Source organism: Panthera onca, chromosome D2, assembly GCF_046562875.1.
Source record: "Panthera onca isolate mPanOnc1 chromosome D2, mPanOnc1 haplotype 2, whole genome shotgun sequence".
In the NCBI taxonomy this organism is placed as follows: domain Eukaryota; kingdom Metazoa; phylum Chordata; class Mammalia; order Carnivora; family Felidae; genus Panthera; species Panthera onca.
The window spans coordinates 38226194-38243776 of record NC_138349.1 but is presented as its reverse complement, the minus strand read 5'-3'; the positions used below and the strand labels follow the sequence as shown (position 1 = coordinate 38243776).

At 47.6% G+C, this 17583-nt stretch overlaps 1 protein-coding gene across 2 annotated transcripts; it reads right to left on the bottom strand.

Moving 5' to 3' along the window:
• Positions 1 to 10406: 10406 nt before the first annotated feature.
• Positions 10407 to 15301, bottom strand: FXYD4 (FXYD domain containing ion transport regulator 4). 2 transcript variants are annotated; one of them, XM_081790503.1, is made up of 8 exons: positions 14712 to 15301; positions 13174 to 13294; positions 12308 to 12340; positions 12141 to 12164; positions 11391 to 11465; positions 11242 to 11278; positions 10794 to 10831; positions 10407 to 10594 (listed from the first exon to the last, which is right to left on the bottom strand). In XM_081790503.1, the coding sequence occupies exons 2-8, from the start codon at positions 13211 to 13213 to the stop codon at positions 10575 to 10577; spliced, it is 267 nt and encodes an 88-aa protein (XP_081646629.1). In that variant the 5' UTR covers positions 13214 to 13294; positions 14712 to 15301; the 3' UTR covers positions 10407 to 10574. The 2 variants fall into 2 exon arrangements, with proteins under 2 accessions (XP_081646629.1, XP_078290673.1); XM_078434547.2 differs by having other exon boundaries at positions 13174 to 13233; positions 14712 to 14903.
• Between the last annotated feature and the right edge of the window lie 2282 nt (positions 15302 to 17583).

The window sequence follows — 17583 nt, the reverse complement described above, 5'->3', positions numbered from 1 at the left end:
ACCCAGAAACCAGGTAGAACACCTGAGAGCTTAAGAAACCTGCAATGACAAAGATTTGATAGGGCAGTGAAGTTTTAAGGAGTATATTCACCCCGTATAAACCTCCCTTGTTAGGTTTAGGGTCCAGATAAGGAAGGAGTGGGCTCCAAGAATCTGGGATGGGTTATCCGGAGGAATGTGCTATATTATCTGAAATTGCTGGGCCAGCAGTAGTGGCTCTTACTAGAAGTAAAACTATCTGGAGATCTCACCTGTGGTAGGTGATTTATAAGATGTCCTCATCAAAGTCCACTTCCGGTATTGTTTCTAGAATGGATTGGCAGACTGCCTGTCAAATCCAGCCTGCTGCCTGTTTTTACATGGTCCATGACCTGAGAATGGGTTTTACAGATGAATCAATTTAATGTCAGGGAGCCCCAGTTAAAAACTCCCCAAATGAATCCCATTCTTATTAGTAGACAAAAATTTAAATATGCCTTGGCCTGCAAAACCTAATATAATTTGCTATCTAGTACCTTCAAGGAAATTCTGATTTTTCTTTTCCAGAAAACTAGTATCAGGACTTAGCATGACACAGAAGGGAGAGGCCCCACTGCAGGAGGAAATGCAGATGCTACCAAACAGCCAGGGCCTGATTGATATGTGTGGACAGGAGGGGGTCTGGAGGATGCTGGACCAGAAGGTTGCATGTAAAATGATAACCGGCATCTCCTGTGACTAAGGATTTAAATTTTGAGTAAAATGCTTGGAATCCATCCTAACAATCTGCTGCAGTCAACTCTTGAAGCTTGGAGACAGCAACCTACTGGAGGAAGGGATGCTGGCTGTTGAGAAAGGGGTCATCAGATTCAGGTGGGCATGTTAGGATTTAGTATATGAAGGCAGGAAAAACACCAGCTAAAGGTGTGCTGTAGAGGGGCACCTGGCAGGCCCAGTTGAAAGAGCATGGCAATGCTTGATCTTGGGCTCGTGACTTTAAGCCCCATGTGGGTATAGTGATTACTTAAATAAATTTTTAAAAATGTTCTGTGGGAGGGCCCAAGGACACTTTTAAGTTGATAAAGGAATGTGCTAGGGAAGCGCACAAGCATTTTAAGCTTAATGGAAACAGCCATGGTTGGCAGTACAAGAAAGGGTTAAAGGGATTCCATCACATGTGAGGTAAGCATGATTGCCATAATGGACAGTGAACCCAAAGGCAGTAAGAGGCTTCACCTGGCCAGATCTGTGGTTAAGACTAGGACCTCTGTATGGACAGGGTCCACACAGGCACAGCTATAAGGTCTGTCAACTTTCTGCCCCCAGATATTACTCTTTGACTCTATGAGCAGAAAGCTAATTGGAAATCAGGATTTTCTTAGAGTGGTAATGTGAGAAGGCCAAGTTTGCAGGCCAAGTTCATCTCACTGTAGGTCAAGTTTGCAGACCCCTACAGGTACCTCCCTGAGTGAATTAGTACAAAGGGGTACATTAGGCAGTTGACAGCTGCCCTCCCCCCTGCACTGGATCCTTGGCTTGTGAATTAAGAGCCATAATGGCAGGAAAGGCCAAGGGGAATCTCTTGGTGTTCCCCGTTCAATACTGTGAATAAGGAGAAATGCCACAACATCTGAGGGTTGAACCATGCTTGCAGACTATTTAGAAAGGCAAACGGGCATCTGGGTGGCTCAGTCAGTTAAGTGTCCGACTTCGGCTTAGGTCATGATCTCACAGTTTGTGGGTTTGACCGCTGCATACGGCTCTGTGCTGACAGCTCAGAGCCTGGTGCCTGCTTCAGATTTTGTGTCTCCCTCGCTGCCCTCTTCTGCTTATGCTGTCTCTCAAAGGTGAATGTCCAAAAAAAAATTATTTTTTTTTAATTTAGAAAGGCAAGCAAATGCCTTTTTAATTTACTTGTGTGGTTTCAGCAAACAGCAGATGCATTCTGGTAGAGGATAGTGGATGACCAGGAAATTAACCAAGTTAATCTCCGCACAATTCAGTGCTTAATGAGGTGCCCTTGCCAGTATAAATCAAGTCTCCAGCACTTGAGAACTCCTGACCTAATGAATATATTTCCTTTAATCAGCATCAAGGAGGAGATTAAAAATTTTAACCTCATAACATTAGAACACATTCCCTGTCTTCTCCAGGGCTGTGGTAACTCTCCTGCTCTCTGTTATATAGTAGAGTCTGGAGAGACATTGATCACCTTGCCGTGCTCCACTGTATTAGTGACATCTTCATTGTGTTTGTTGGGGGAGGAAGCAGAATTCTGTGTCCTAAAGGGAGGAAGAATTCAGGGCTCTGCCACATCATGGAAGTTTTTTAAAGTCTGATAGTCTTGGGCAGGGATAGGCAAAACTAGGGTCCTGGGGCCACATCTGGCCTGCTACCAGTTCTTTGTAAATGTTTTATTGGTACACAGCTATGTCCGTTTGTTTTGTCTGTGGCTGCTCTTGTGCTACATTGACAGAGAGGTGGGCAGTTTGATTTGAGACCGTGTGGCTCACAAAGCCTCATGTATGTACAATCTGAGACTTTACAGGAAGTATTTGCTAACTTTTGGCTTTGGGCGGATCTGGGACATTTCTTCCTCTAAAGTAAAGGTCAAGACACTTCATCACTAAAAGATAATTTTTGGGAAGACATTTTGGATTTTGGATTTATTTCATTACATGAAAATACTGCTCCTACCCAATTATTAGGTGACCAAAAGGCTGCAGGGGTCCTGCAAGCTGCCCTGCCATCTGCCACAGAGGACAGAGTAGGCCCCATGATCGAGGTATCTGTGTTCATAAATGGTTTTGTGTGGTGTCTCTTGACAAGTCTCAATGAACAGTCCCAGCTCAGACCCTGAGTGTTATGAATCAAGGCCGTGCCCCTATATCAGAGCTATTTACTGTTCCAAACGCAGCTCCTGGAGTTACTGAGCCTCACTCTGCACTAACCGCCACCCATGCTCTGTGGTGTTGGCAGAGGCATCAAATCATAAGGTTCTTTTAAGGCATCTCAGTTTTGTTTTTAGTTTTTGTGTAAAGCTTCTTGCACATACTCCATTAGATTTGCTTCCAGTATTATATTTTACGTGGTATCTCTGATTTGCTTAGTTTGTTGCTGGGACTTCTTAGGACTAAAAAAAAAAAATAATAATAATACTATGGATTTTTTTTTTTTTTAAGCAAACTCTACACCCAACGTGGGGTTTGAACTCACAACCCCAATATCAAAAGTTGCATGCTCTATCGATTGAGTCATCCATGTGCCCTAAGTGCCCCAAGAAATACTGTGGATTTTTATATTGAGTGTGGCCTTGCTGAATTCAATAAATTTACTTATCAATGCAGGTTTAAATGTAGATTTTCTATGTAAAAAAATGCTGTTTGCAAACAATGATAGTTCTGTTTTGTTTTTTTTCCTAATCCCTATGTACTTTATTCTTTTTTTGCCTTGTGGTCTGCTCTTAGATCAAAGTTTGTCTTGGGGCGCCTGGGTGGCTCAGTTGGTTAAGCGTCCGACTTCAGCTCAGGTCACGATCTCGCGGTCCGTGAGTTCGAGCCCCGCGTCGGGCTCTGGGCTGATGGCTCAGAGCCTGGAGCCTGCTTCCGATTCTGTGTCTCCCTCTCTCTCTGCCCCTCCCCCGTTCATGCTCTGTCTCTCTCTGTCTCAAAAATAAATAAACGTTAAAAAAAAAAATTAAAAAAAAAAATAAAATTGGAACCACTCATATTTAAAAAAAAAAAAAAAGTTTGTCTTTTATCATTAGAAACGTGATGCTGAACAAAGTGGAGTGAGAGGACATCCTTGTTTTATTTCCAGTTTCAGAGAGAAAGCTTTTGTTATTTCTCCCTTAAAATACTGTCAGGGCACCTGGCTGGCTCAGTCAGTGGAACATGCGACTCTTGATCTTGGGGTTATAAATTCAAGCCCCACGTTGGGTGTAGAGATTACTTAAAAAAAAAATCCTTAAGATAAAGATTGCTTTTTTGGTCTCATACCCTTTATTAAGAGAATTTGGGGCTCCTGGGTGGCTCAGTCAGTTAAGTGTCCGACTTCAGCTCCGATCATGATCTCACGGTTCGTGGGTTTGAGCCGTGTGTTGGGCTCTGTGCTAACAGCTCAGAGCCTGGAGCCTGCTTCGGATTCTGTCTCCCTCTCTCTCTGTCCCTCCCCCGCTTGTGCTCTCTCTGTCTCTCAAAAATGAATAAACATTCAAAAATTTAAATTAGGAGAATTTCCATTTGCTTCAGGTTTAGTATAGGTACATTTTTTAATCATTAGTAAATGTTGAGTTTTAAATTATTTAATGCATTTCTCTCCTTACATTATCTTGATATTCCTTATTATCTATCTCCCAATTCACTCTTTCTCTGCAGCTAAGCCTAACTTGTTAAGCATCAGTTATGTTCTTAACTCCAGTTAAGAACTTTTAATTCTGAGGCACTTGACTGGCTTGTTGGTGGAGTGTGCGACTCTTGATCCTGGGGTTGAGTTCAAGCCCTGTGTTGGGTGTAGAGATCATAAGTAAATAAACTTAAAAAAAAAACCTTTTTAGTTCTAAAATTTGATTTTTTTTACATAATGCAAAAAATTTAATTTGTTCACAGTTCTGGAGATGAGAAGTCAAAATCAAGGTGTTGGCAAGGTCATGCTTCCTCTGTAGTTGCAAGGAAGAATCCTTCCATGCCTCTTTCTAGCTTCCATGGTTGCCAGAAAACTTGGCGTTCCTTGGTTTGCAGCTGCACCATTCCTATCTATGCCTCTATTGTCACATAGCCTTCTACCTGTGTCCAAATTTTCTTCTTTATAAGTCCTTGAATTAGGGCCCACCCTAATCAAGTATGACCGCATCTTAAAATGATTGTATCTGCAGAAACCCTATTTCCAATTAAGGTCATAGTCTCAGGTACTGGGGGTTAAAACCTGAGCGTACCTTTTTGAAGTACACACAGCTTACCCCACAATGCATCCATTCTGTTTTCTTCTGAGACTCTCCATATACCGTCTCTCCTTGAACATACCAGTCACAGTTTAAAGCTGTGGTCTGATCAGACTAATATCTGCATCTTCTTTTTCTGTGTTTATGTTGTCTGGCATCCTTTGTTTTTTTTATGCCTGGATATTTTTGATAGGGTTTAGATATTGTGTACATATATTGGAGGCATAGGATAATTACAAGACCCATGTGCTATTATCATTTAAGAGGGGATTGGTGGCAGGCATGCAGCCAGACTTTTAAAAATTACCCTGAGAACACAAAAAGCTCAAAATGGCCAATATGTACTCAGTGGAAATCATAAAATGATAACTTGAGAAGAGCCAAATCTGTGACCCAAACTCAGAAAATTCTGTAGGCACCAATTTGAATTTACACTCTGGTAGGGGTGGGAGACCATAACAAATAAATCAATAAAACATAAATAGTATATGAATTAGGGCTGAGTACAAAGAAGCAGCAGCAATCAGTAATGAGGACAAATGGTGGTGGTGCAGTTGTAGGGTGGCCAGGAGGCCTCCAAAAAGGGCCTAAAGGAGGGGAATTCATTGGTGGTGATGCAGGGATGCTGGGCAATTGGGAAAATGGCCAGCAGAGGGAGGAGTGCAGTGCCTTAAGGCTGAGGTTGCAGACAACAGGTGTTCAGACAGTACAATACCTAGGAAGCAGGGCGAGTGTAGGAAAGGACGGTGGGTGAGGATGGAATGTTGGTAGGGACTGGGGTCAAAAGTAGGGCCTATGGGCCATGTTAAGGGGGGGGGGGGTGCCTGGGTGGCTCAGTTGGTTAAGCATCTGACTTTGGTCCAGGTCATGATCTCACGGTTCCTGAGTTTGAGCCCTGCATTGGATTAACTGCTGTCAGCACAGAGCCCACTTTGGGTCCTCTGCCTCCCTCTCTCTCTGCTCCTCCCCTGCTTGTGCACTCGCTCACGCTCTCTCAAAAATAAAAACATTTAAAAACTTTTAAACAAAAAAAAAAGGGGGATTTTTCTGTAAGGTAAATAGGGTATCCCTGGTGCATTTTGAGCAGAATTGCTCTAATCTTCCCGTTAGAATATTCCTCTGGCTGGGTTGAGACTTGAGTGATAAATCCCTCTACAGAGCCGGGCATAGAACTTAGTCAGTCAGTCACTCCCTCATGTTAGCTGTTGGTCCTTACTTCTTCTCCTGGGTTTTACAGCATTTTACACAAAAATTGAGGGTAAGTGGTGCCTGGCCAGCTCAGAGTATGAACTACTCAGTAGAGTGAGTGCTCTCAGTCAGTAGAGCACTCTTGATCTCAGGGTTGTAAGTTTGAGCCCCACATTGGATGTAGAGATTGCTTAAAAATTAAAAAATTGAGAGTTAGATGCTGCTGTACATTCTGGGAAACAAATATTACAGTGTTTAAGTTACTAGTCTTAGAATAAAACACCTTTTTCTCATTAATAGGCTCTTACTTGAAAAGCTCTCCCTCAGACTACTACGTAGCAATACAAAGTAATGAGATGTGTGTGTGTATGAGAGGGGGAGAGAGAGAGAGAACAGTATTTATATATAACAGAGTTAATAGAATTATCAAACCTTTACCTTTATTATTTCTGGGTGCTGGGTTAAAAATTGATTTACTCATTATCTCTGTAATGTTCAAGTTTTCTGTTACAAGCATAAAAGATGTTTGCAATTAGAAAAAGAATAAGAGTATTTAAATTTGAAAATGGGGAGGGGGTACCTGGCTGGCTCACTCAGTAGAGCATGCAATTTTTTTTTTAATTAAGTAATCTCTATACCCAGCTTCAAATTCATGACCCCAACCAAGATCAAGACCCTCCTGCTTTTCTGACTGAGCCAGCTAGAAGACCAGAACATGTTAACTCTTGTCAAGTAGTCAAGTAGTCACCACATTGGGCATAGCACTTAACATTAAAAGTACATATACATACATATATACATACAATGGGGAGGCATATATATAGTCCCGAAGCAGGCACAGTCACTGGCTTTTCTCCCAGATAGTGATAAATACCAGAAAGGCAGGGTAGCCCAGTCCTTCAGAAATAGCTCAGGAGCAAGATGGCCTGTGAGAACCTCTGAGAGCCTTGGTTTCCTCCTCTGCACAGATGGAATGATACAAATTGAGTTAAGGTGTGAAATGTTTGTTAACAATGCCCTTCACATACTAAGTATTCAATTACATAGAAATTATCTTTTGCTATCTCTGGTTCTCTGGGCAGCTCCTCCTCTGGGAGAAGAGGGCAAAAGGAAGGGAATTGGGACTAAAGTCACACCCCTCCAAGGAGAACTGGGCTGGGGGAAGGGGTCTCTGAGGCACCGGGAGAGATTTCACACAGGAACCCTGAGCAGAGACCCCTCTCATTCTATGGCTACCTTTCCCTCTCCCGACTGGGGGTGGGGGTGAGGTGAGGAGGTGGGGACTGGACTTGTTTTTCATGGGAATCCACAGCCCAACTCCAGGGCCCAGCTGTCTAACACACAGGCTAACTTACTCCCCATTACCATCCCTATCACACTCCCTGACTTCTACCCACAATTAAGCCAGACCCCCCCGACGTCCTCCATGAGCCTTGCCCCCTTGCCCCTTGCCCCAGCCTTGGTCAGGCAGAAGCAGCCTAAATCACCAGGTACCCACCTGTAATTGGACAAAGTCAGGCTCACTATGCTGGGCACTGACGGAGTCCCACATATTGGAGGTGTAGGGGTTGGAGTCCCTCACCCCAGAGTGCTTGCTTATAGGACTTGAGGGAACTGTGCAGTTTGTTCAGCCAAAATTGCAATAAAGCCGTTGAGAGCAAAGCAGGACTGGGACTGGGGTCCGCTGCCAAGTGGAGCCAGGAAACTAAAATGTTACGATGGATGTGGAATGTCGTCGTGTCCAGAAACCCTTTACCGGAGCGGGCGCCCAGGTTGGAATCCCTGAATATCCAGTCAAAGTGACTTAGGTCCCATGGCACCTGGCTGGTCAGTCAGTAGAGCATGCTATTCTTGATCCCCCAGTGGTGAGTTCAAGCTCCATGTCGGGTGCAGAGAATACTAAAAAAATAGTAAATAAACTCCCCCCCCCACCCCAGAAAAAAGTGATTTAAGTCCCCCAGGCAAGGGTGGGGTTTCCTTCTTACTAGTAGGATTTCCAACAGCAGAGCTTCTTAGGCTCGTGATGGTAGAGACCTAAGTGTTTCAGGAAGAAAGCAGTTGGGGGGGGGGGGGGGGGAGGCGGTACCTGATTGGCTCAGCCAGAGAAGCAGGCAACTCTTGATTTCCAGTCATGAGTTCGAGCCCCACATTGGGTGTAGAGATTATTTTTTAAGTTTATTTATTTACTTTTGGGGGGGAGGGGCAAAGAGAGAGAGAGGTAGAGAGAGAATCCCAAGCCAGCTGCTCACTGTCAGTGCGGAGCCCTATGTGGGGCTCCAACCCAGGAACTGTGAGATCATGACCTGAGCTGAAATAAAGAATCACAGGCTTAACAGACTGAGCCACCCAGGCACCCTGCTGTAGAGATTACTTAAATAAACTTAAAAACAAAAAGAAAGCAGTTTTCCCTCACTCAGAAGGTGGCATTTTGACCACGTGGCTTCCATGTCTGCCACTCTAGCCCCACCAATAGCCACAGTCTTTGCTTTCCTGGTGGAGCTCATTTTTAGCTTCTCAAATGCAATCCACACACACCAGCATCCTACATGTCCAAGGACAGGGACCTGCACCCCACTCCCCAGGGCTGCAGAGCGAGTTTGGAAGCCACCTTCTGAGGCTCTGACTCTGTGGTGGGCTGCGTGCCCTGTGCTCTCAGCCTTCCTCCTGTTCCCACGTCTCGCACTCAGGAGGGGACGGTGTTTCTGCCTGTAGTGGCCGCACCTGCCTCCTTCCTCTTTGATCTCATCGCACAGGTTCCAGTCATACTGACTTGCCTCTGGTCTTTGCAAAAGGTCGATTGCACACGCTGATCTCTCCACCAGGAGAGATGTTTGTGCGGCTCGCGCCTCTAATCATTCACCTTTGAGGATTCAGCTCAAATGTCACCTCTTAACCCGAACACATCACCCATTGGTGCCCACGCATTCCAGCCGCTGAAACACACTTGTATCTCCTTCACAGCATGCATAGGCTCAGAATCCTGGGACGTTAAGGGCCTTATAGGATGGGTCCTGGCGGTGATGAGCTTGGCACAGCTGCCAACCTCCATGGCTCCCTGCTGCCCTTGGTCACTCAGACAGTGGCTGCACTTTCAACCAGGTATCTTGGGTCTCACTCAGGTTCTTAAAGTTCTTGCTGCAGCTCTGGGCAAGCCTTGGAACTCTCCCCTACCTCTACCTCCTTATATATCCTGTTTCAAGGGCCCTAAGCAGATCTATGAATCTCATTTTTAGACCTCAGGGTCTGAGATGGGCTGCCAACCAGAAGATAGGTCCTCAGCTTTCAGACTCCCCTGCTATAGCCTCCTAACCCAAGTCTACAAGTCAGGGGCCTGAATTCTAGGACACATACTTTCCACAGGACCCACACCACCCTTAAGAAGTGGAGGGAGAGTTTGGAGCAGTGCACCATTAGAGAGAGCTGGCTTGAAGCAACACCAAGACACACCAACATGGCTGTCCCATCACCCCAGATCCAGACTGTGCACCACTGTTTGGCCGGGACAGGGCAGATCTCTGCTGCTGGGCCTGCCTCCATCCCAGGGCCTATGCAGGGAGGGCTGGACTGAGTGCACCTGACTCCTTCCATCGTGGGCTATTGAGGCTGGCATGAAGGATGAGGCAGCAGGACAGATGGCTACTGAGGTGGGAGAGACATTTCCCCAGCCCCACTCTGCACATGTAGGGACCTTTCAAGTGAGGTGTTCCAGGAGTGGACTTGAACATACTGGGGGACCTAGATTTGTGCACTATGCAGGGCTCCTTGGGATGTGGCTCATAGTAGGGTCCTATAGGATAGTACCTAGGGTGGGCAGAGGGTCTGTGGGTTGGTCTGAGGGTTATATTGGGTTTTACTGGGGTGAATCAACAAAAGAACTGCTTCATTTCCTGAGTGGTGTGAATGATAGACAGTATTCACTGAGTGAGGTGGCACCTTAGTGGAGGGCGAGCCCCTGGGGGTCATTCTAGGTTAGAGGATGTCATGGGTACCTGGCTCATTGGGACTTCTAGGGTCTCTAGGCAAGGTGTGGGAATTGTAAGATCTTTTGATAGAACACTGAGGTATCTTGCACAGTGCATGGATGAGGCAAGGGATCAATTATCAGGAGGTTTTCAAAGTGGAGGGCATGTGGGGAGTGGGCCTTAGGACAGACATGCGGCCATAGGAAACCTTAGCAATCCACTGGACCCCCTACCCACCAGCCACTGAAGGGCCTGAACATTCCTGAGCAAGATGTGAGAGTCCCTGCCCAGCCTGCCTATTCCCAAGCAGACCCACAGAAAGTCACAAGACCACTGGAGGGAGGAGTGAGACAGTTTAATTTAGAAATAAGCTTTAGACAGTGTCCTGATCAGACAGGAGCTGAAGGGCCCAGCTTTGGAGAGAAAGGCCATCATGTAAGGGCCCCAAGGGGGGAGGGAACAGCATGGGAGCTGGTACGGAAAGTGCCACAAAGCTGGTCCTGTGCTCAGCAGGTACTGGCAGAGCCTGAGGAGAGAATGGGGTGAAGTCCTCATAGACCTGGTCACTACAAGACAACCCCCTCAGCCTTCGGAGACCCCAAGGCTGGGCTGGCTCAGGACAGTCCTGCCTTACACATGGCATAACATTTAACAACTCAAATACTATGGCCACCCTCCCTGAGTGCCTGGAAGCCTCTCAAAGAAGCCAAAGAAGCCCGTCTCACCTGGAGTGATGAGTGGAGTGGCCCTCTCAGGTAAGAGGCTGAGAAGGGGACACATGAAATTAGTATCTCCCCACCCCAAACTTCTGTCCTTATCCCGCATCAAGACTCCTGGTGCCCCCTCCCCAGGGCTTTGTGGGGCTTTGTGCTCACAGCTCCAAACCTGTTTTCAATCCTCTCTCTTTTCCCCTCCCCCACTTGAGCATGTGCGCAAGTGCCCTCTGTCTCTGTCTCTCAACATAAATAAAAGAAACTTTAAAAAACAAAACAATACCAAGGGTTATAGCTCTCTCCCTATTTGGGGAGCTTTGGGGCTGATTATCTGTGAATAACAAATCCCACTGCAAGCCCAGGGGGCAGCCAAGAGGCTCCTCTTCCTCTGAATTGCAGAACTTTACCCCAAAATAGGTGTGCTCAGCTCCAGGTGCATACAACAGGGGCCCTATCTCACCTGTGCTTCTTATTGTACTTGCATTTGCATTTTCCACCTGGGAGAGGATGAGATGGTCAATGCAAAGAACCTGGGGAGCCTGGGCCATGCCCCCCCCCCCCCCCCCACCGCCTCCCGCCCCATGCCCTGCCTGCCAGCCCACCACTCACTCAGGGCTATCAAGATTCCAGCGATGCACAGGAGCCCTCCAACAATCATCCCACCCAGCTGCAGGCTTTCCCAGTCTGGGGGAGCAGAGGGTGAGCTGGCACCAGCCTGGCTCCACTCCACTCACTCATTCAAAAGATATTTATCATCACCTGCTTGTACAAATGCACTTGCATTCCAGGCAACAAGAAAGACAAGTCAGTAAATAGATACACCGTATAATATCTGGTGGCAACCGCACTAGGGGAAAAACATAAGCAGAAGGGCACAGAAAAAGAAGGAAGGCTTTTCTGAAAGGTGGCACTTGAGCTGAAGCTAGGGGGGAGATGAGTGTGTAGGGATACTAGAGGACAGTGCCAGGCCAAGGAAGAGGAAACCCCCCTGGGGGTGGGGGTGGGGGGGCTGTAGGGCAAAGAGCCAGGTGCTGGGGAAGGCGGCAAGTGAGAGAGTAAGGGGAGGATCAGGTGAGATACCTGGGGACCCAAGAGCCCCCAGCCCCTCCCCCACAAATCTTCCTAAATATCCTGTGGGCACCTTCCCTCCTTGCTGGAATGAAGTTCTCCCAAAGATCATGTTGCGTGTTGGCCTTTCACTCTTTTCATAGACCATGCTGACTCTGCAATCCCCAGTCCCAGCCCCATCTTGCTGCTCTTCCCTCATCAGCCCTCACTAAGCTCTAGCAAAGAGGTCCAGCCAGATAGGCAAAGGTAGGGTAGGGGTGGGGGGTGGGGGTGAGGGATATCAGCTCTTACCATAATAGAAGGGACTGTCTTTATCTGTGGGAAAGGGGAAAAAGAAAAAAAAAAAAAAAAAGAAGAAGAAGAAGAAAGAATAAGGACCAGAACCAGGAGGCAGCATGTGGAGTCTTAGAGGGAAAAGGTGGGGCAGCAGGAGCAGGGCAGTTTGGGGCCTCACTCACCGACCAGATCATTGGCTTCCAAGGCAGGCAGGCCTGGGTGGGAAAAAGCAGAGGGATCTGTATTAATTCGTGACACTGGTCTCAAAATGAATCAGCAGTCAGGACCTCAGCCCAGAAGGGCAAAGATGACAACCAGCCTCATGGGTAGGGGGGGACCCTGGAGTCACCAGTTCCTTTCCTTCTTCACACCTTTCCCAGCTCCATACAACGCTGGGATTTTTTCTCTCACCCCATAGCCATGCACCCCCTCCCCAACTCGCCCTTCCTGCTATTTCTCTTGCTTCCTGCTAGCCTTTCTTGCATATGAAATGGGATGGTGTGTTGGTATCTTTTTACCCTCTTCTGAGAAGCTTCCTACACAGACTCTGGCCAATGCCCTGTTAGGGAATAGGGAAAGCTTCTCTCTCTCTTTTTAAAGTTTGTTTATTTTGAGAGAGAGAGAGTGTGAGTGGGGGAGGGACACAGGGAGAGGGAGAATCCCAAGCAGGCTCAGCATCATCATTGCAAAGCCCAATGCAGGGCTCAAACCTATGAACCGTGAGATCATGACCTGAGCCGAAGTCGGACACTTAACTGACTGAGCTACCAGGCGCCCCAGGAAATGCTTCTCTCTTTATGCCAACAGATGGTTACCGTTTTCCAAAGTTCAGTCATGTAGGACAATTTTGCAATATCCACTTCCTAACCGTATTATTATTTCCTTAGTGCCGCTCTTTAAATTCATGGTTTAAACGAAAACACATTTGTTCGACATCAGGCGCCCCCCCCCCCCCCCCCCGCCTTTGGGAGATGCTGCCCTCGCTTTCACTGCCTTGGTGGGAGGGTGAGTGGCAGCAGGTTCATTTCTGGGGGCAGGGGGGACTCACCTGCCAATGTGAGGAGAAGGGTCCGGGTCACTCTCTTCATGATACAGCTTCAGGGCAGGGCTGCAGGGGAGGGGGACAGGCTGGGGTCAGATAGCCCTGACCTGCCAGAGGCTCACAGTCCCTGAGGCAAAGAACCAGGGCACAAATCCCAAGGGTGCACTTGGCTTATGAGGTGGTTTGGGGAAAGTTACCAATTTCTAGTAGTAATGACTAGTGGAGTGACATATATTGAGCTACTTACTAGTTAAGTATTTAGAACAGTGTTTGCACGTAGTAAGTGGTTTGTTAAAGTCTTCGTTAAAGTCTTTAATCAGATGCCTGACTCTCGGTCAGAGGAGCAGAGCTACTGTGCTAACTCAGGTTTTGGTGCCTGCCTTCCTAACCCCCGCTCAAAAAGCGAAGGCACCCTGAGCTATTTTTCCCAAAGGTCTGGGCCTCAGGCACTATCAGGATGAATTCCAAGATAGTCTCTGCAAAGGGCCACCCTGGGCTGAGCAGCAGAGAAGGGAGCAGCTGAGCAGGCGAAAGGTGGTGGTGGAGGCAGGTGAGAGCCACCCACCTCAGCCCCAGCCAGGGATCTTGTTCCAAGGCGGCCCCAAATTCCACTCTGAGTACAGACTGCTATTGACAGGAAACTGACAGATGGAAGGATCATTACTCCTTTTTTCTTTCTCCTTGGGGTGAGAACTATCCATGTCCCTATTTACTAGTTCAGAGGGTGGCTGTTTCCTTGAGATAAGACCCCTTCCAGCTTTCTGCATGTTGTTAGCTGCAGGCAAGCATAGGGATTGTCAGCTGTTGCAAACTGAAGCCCTCGTTATGATCTGCTGAGTCCAAAGGGCTGGAACTCTAATCCCTTCAAAACCACCGATCAGCTGTGTGACTCAGTGGGTTACTTAACCACTCTGCGCTTCAGTGTCCTGTAAAACTGTAATTAATAGTAACTGCAAAAGGTTATGATTGAATTAAATGAGTTACTATATGTGAAGCCTAAGAATAATGCCTAACACATAGTAAGGAATGAAATGTGTGTTACGATAAACAAATACATAGCCCTTTACTTGCTAGGTGGGATGTTGCCTGATTCGTGAATTGCTTAATAAAGCCAATATGATACATAAATACATGCATACATACATAGGTCCTTTTGTCCTGGATGGGAGGACTATTAATGTGCATCTTCTGGACGTGGGAGTTTGTCGGCTTTTAAGTCTCTGCAGCTAGCCCTCCTTTGGACTCGTCCCCCCCTCACCACCCTGGGATTCCTCAATAATGAGGGTTGCAACTCCACTTTACATACTCCTTAGCCAAAGGCTGGCTTCTGTTTCCTCCAGCCCCTAACCCTAACCCACGGTCCATATGATGGTGGTCATAGAGCTAGTAGCCTCCAATCCTCAAAACCCTCAAACATGCATCCTATTACTGATGATACCCAGGCACCTGCCACCCCTTCCTCAGACAGGTACCTCCTCCACCCTCACCCTTCTTCCCCACCCTTCTGCTTAGCAGCCCTGAAATCCTAGCAGACACTTGCTTACCTGCGAGCCAGGTGCAAAAGGCAGGTTTGGAGAGGCTGCTGGGGCTGTGTTGAATCCAGGTGGGTTCCGGCTCTTTAAACCCAGCAACTCCGCCCAGGGCAACAATGCCATCAGGCAGGAGGGAACTAGTCAGATTCCTTGAGATTGCCGTAGCTCCTTCTCCACTCCCCCCCCCGCCCCCCCCCCCCCCCACTCCTCGTGCTCTGGAGACAGCTTGTCCTGCCACACCCCATGCAGAGCTGAACTCTTAGGGGCCCCAGGGCCATCAGAGGCTAAGGTGGTGGTGGGAGAGGGATGGGCTGGGTCTCAGACCTTTCTCTTGAGCAGAAGGTGGACTTGCAGCTTCTTTAGCTCACCTAGATCCTAAAAGAGGGGTCCAGAGGGGGCTGGGACACAGGATGTTTCTGGGTTCTTGTGTCAGCAGTGAGGTTCCAGGACTTCTGTGTGGGGTGTAATCAGATCAACTAGGAGTCAGGGACTGGCCTGAGGCTCCATTTGTGAATGGTCCCATTGCTCTTCCCTGGACTGGATGTTTATTGAGTGGGAGGGCTGGGGCTGGTGGCACCCTTCAGGATCGCCCACCCTCTGACCAGGCCCTGACACCCATTTATTCCAGGGAAACTGATGGCTGGGATTAGAAACCATCCTGGCCTAGGGTGGTTTCCTGCCTACTCCATGGAGTATGGGAGGAGGGGTGGTACCAGGAGGAAGACTGTCAGCTCAGGCTGAAGAATGGGCTGCTTCCCTCTGTGCACCCCCATATCTGCCTCATGTGGTGCTGGCCAAACTCCTCTTTCGCCCCTCACCCCACCACATGCTTTTGGCTTGTTCCCTTGGCCCTATTCTGCTCTCCCTCCTCCCCAATTCCTCTGTGTTTGCTGCTTTTACCACTGGATGGTGATCAGCTGAAGGCAGGACTGTTGCCTCCCTTAATCCCCATGGCCAGTCATAGACACCAATAAATAGATTTTGATTGAATTGTTGAATCAATGAGGACAAGAAGCCACCAGAGGCTCCCAGTGCTGGGGGTCAAGGGGGAAAACAAAGCCTTGAAAGGCAAGGCGGGGAGGAAGAGGGAGGATATTCCTGGTGTGAACATTACACCTCCTCATGAAAACCTTCCATGGTGCTCCCTGTCTTCAAGATTCAGTTTCTACAGAGTTCAAGTCCAGGGGCTCTGGGGCCAGGAAGAGCTAGAGTTGATGCCCAGCCTGCCATTTGCTCAATGGGTGAGCTGAGGTAGCTCCTTCATCATCCTGAGTCTCAGTTTCCTTTCTTCTAAAGTGGAGTTAATGACAGGACTTCTCTTCAAAGTTCGGGGTGTAGGTCCTGCCCTCAATATGTATTTGTGGAGTGAATGCCTCCTAGGTCTGGCATGAGGAAAGTTTGTTAACCTCAAGATTCAGAAGAACCACTAATTGCACATACTTTGGAGTCAAATCCAGGCTCTGTTAGTTAGTTGCTATGTGCACTGGAACAGCTAATTTCCCCTCTTCCTGCCTATTTATTCATCCATAAAGTAGGAACCATGACCGCGCCTACTCTGAATGTTTGTGGACATCTGATTGTGCTGCTCAGTTCACTGTAACTATAGCCGTGAATGGCCCTGATATACACACTGAGACATCTGCAGCATAAGAGGAAGAGGGTCATCAGTACAGACATCCCCGTGAAGAAACCACATCCCAGAGAAGAGAAAGGTCTTGTTCAAGGTCACACTGTGCCTTGGTAGCAGAGTGGAGCTCTCAGCCCAACCTATCAAACCCTTCGGTTGAGTTCTTCTGCCCCGTCAGGCTCCAGGGAGGAATAAGCAGAAATGAAGCAGGCATTTGTAAAAAGGGGACACTTGGAAGTCCCGAGTGCCCTTTTTGCTTTGGGAGGTCTCCAGGAAGTATGAAAAGGACCTCAGATCCACTTCAAAGGCCCTAGCACTTTTGCCCTACCCTGCACCTTCTGCCCTCTTCAGGGATCCTGCACTCCCATCCGTCACCATGAGATATTATCATCTCTTTTTTTTTAAGCTTATTTATTTATTTTGAGAGAGAGCGAGCGAGCCAAGGAGGGGCAGAGAGAGGGGGAGAGAGAATCCCAAGGAGGCTCCACGCTGTTAATGTAGAGCCTAATGTGGCGCTGGAACCCATAAACCGTGAGATCATGACCTGAGCCGAAACCAGGAGCTGGACACTTAACCAAATGAGCCCCCCGGGTGACTCAGAGATTTTATCATCTTTAACAGGTAGAAAGAAAACTTCACCTGAACCAGGTGGTATTGACACTAGTCCAAGGTAAAGAAGGGGTAGGTTGAGCCTGGGGCAGAACCAGGGAGAGGGAGCCCAGCTGCCCGTGTGACTTCTGCAAGCACAATGGTAAGTCACCACCTCATCTCTTCCTTTTGCCAAAACTGACTGTAGGTGTAAGGTGCACCATGGCTGAGTGGTAAGTACATCTGTCTCCTCTGAGGGACCTCAAAGGCCGGCCATTCACTCAGTGGCAGGCAGCAATGGAAGTGGTACAAAGTCAGTTCCCAGGTTAGTGAATTTATCTTCTAAGACTTAAAACCAGCACTTATGGATGGTCATAAAACTGGGTGTTGAAACCTTTAGAAGTTTTGCATGGTAAGAAGTGTTTACTAAACTGTCTTTTCATTCATTAGGAGTGTTTAGGGTGAACAGTTGCCCTCTCAACTGAGAGGCTGGACTGGCAGTGAAGGCTGTTTTCAGGAAATTACTTTCAAGGCGGGCTGGCCACTTGCCCTGATTCTTGGACATGCATTCCTCATCAGAATCTCTGGAGCCATCCATTTGGGTCTGATTTGTTTCTCTTTCTTTTTTTAAATTAAAACAAAATTTTTTTAACCTTTATTTATTTTTGA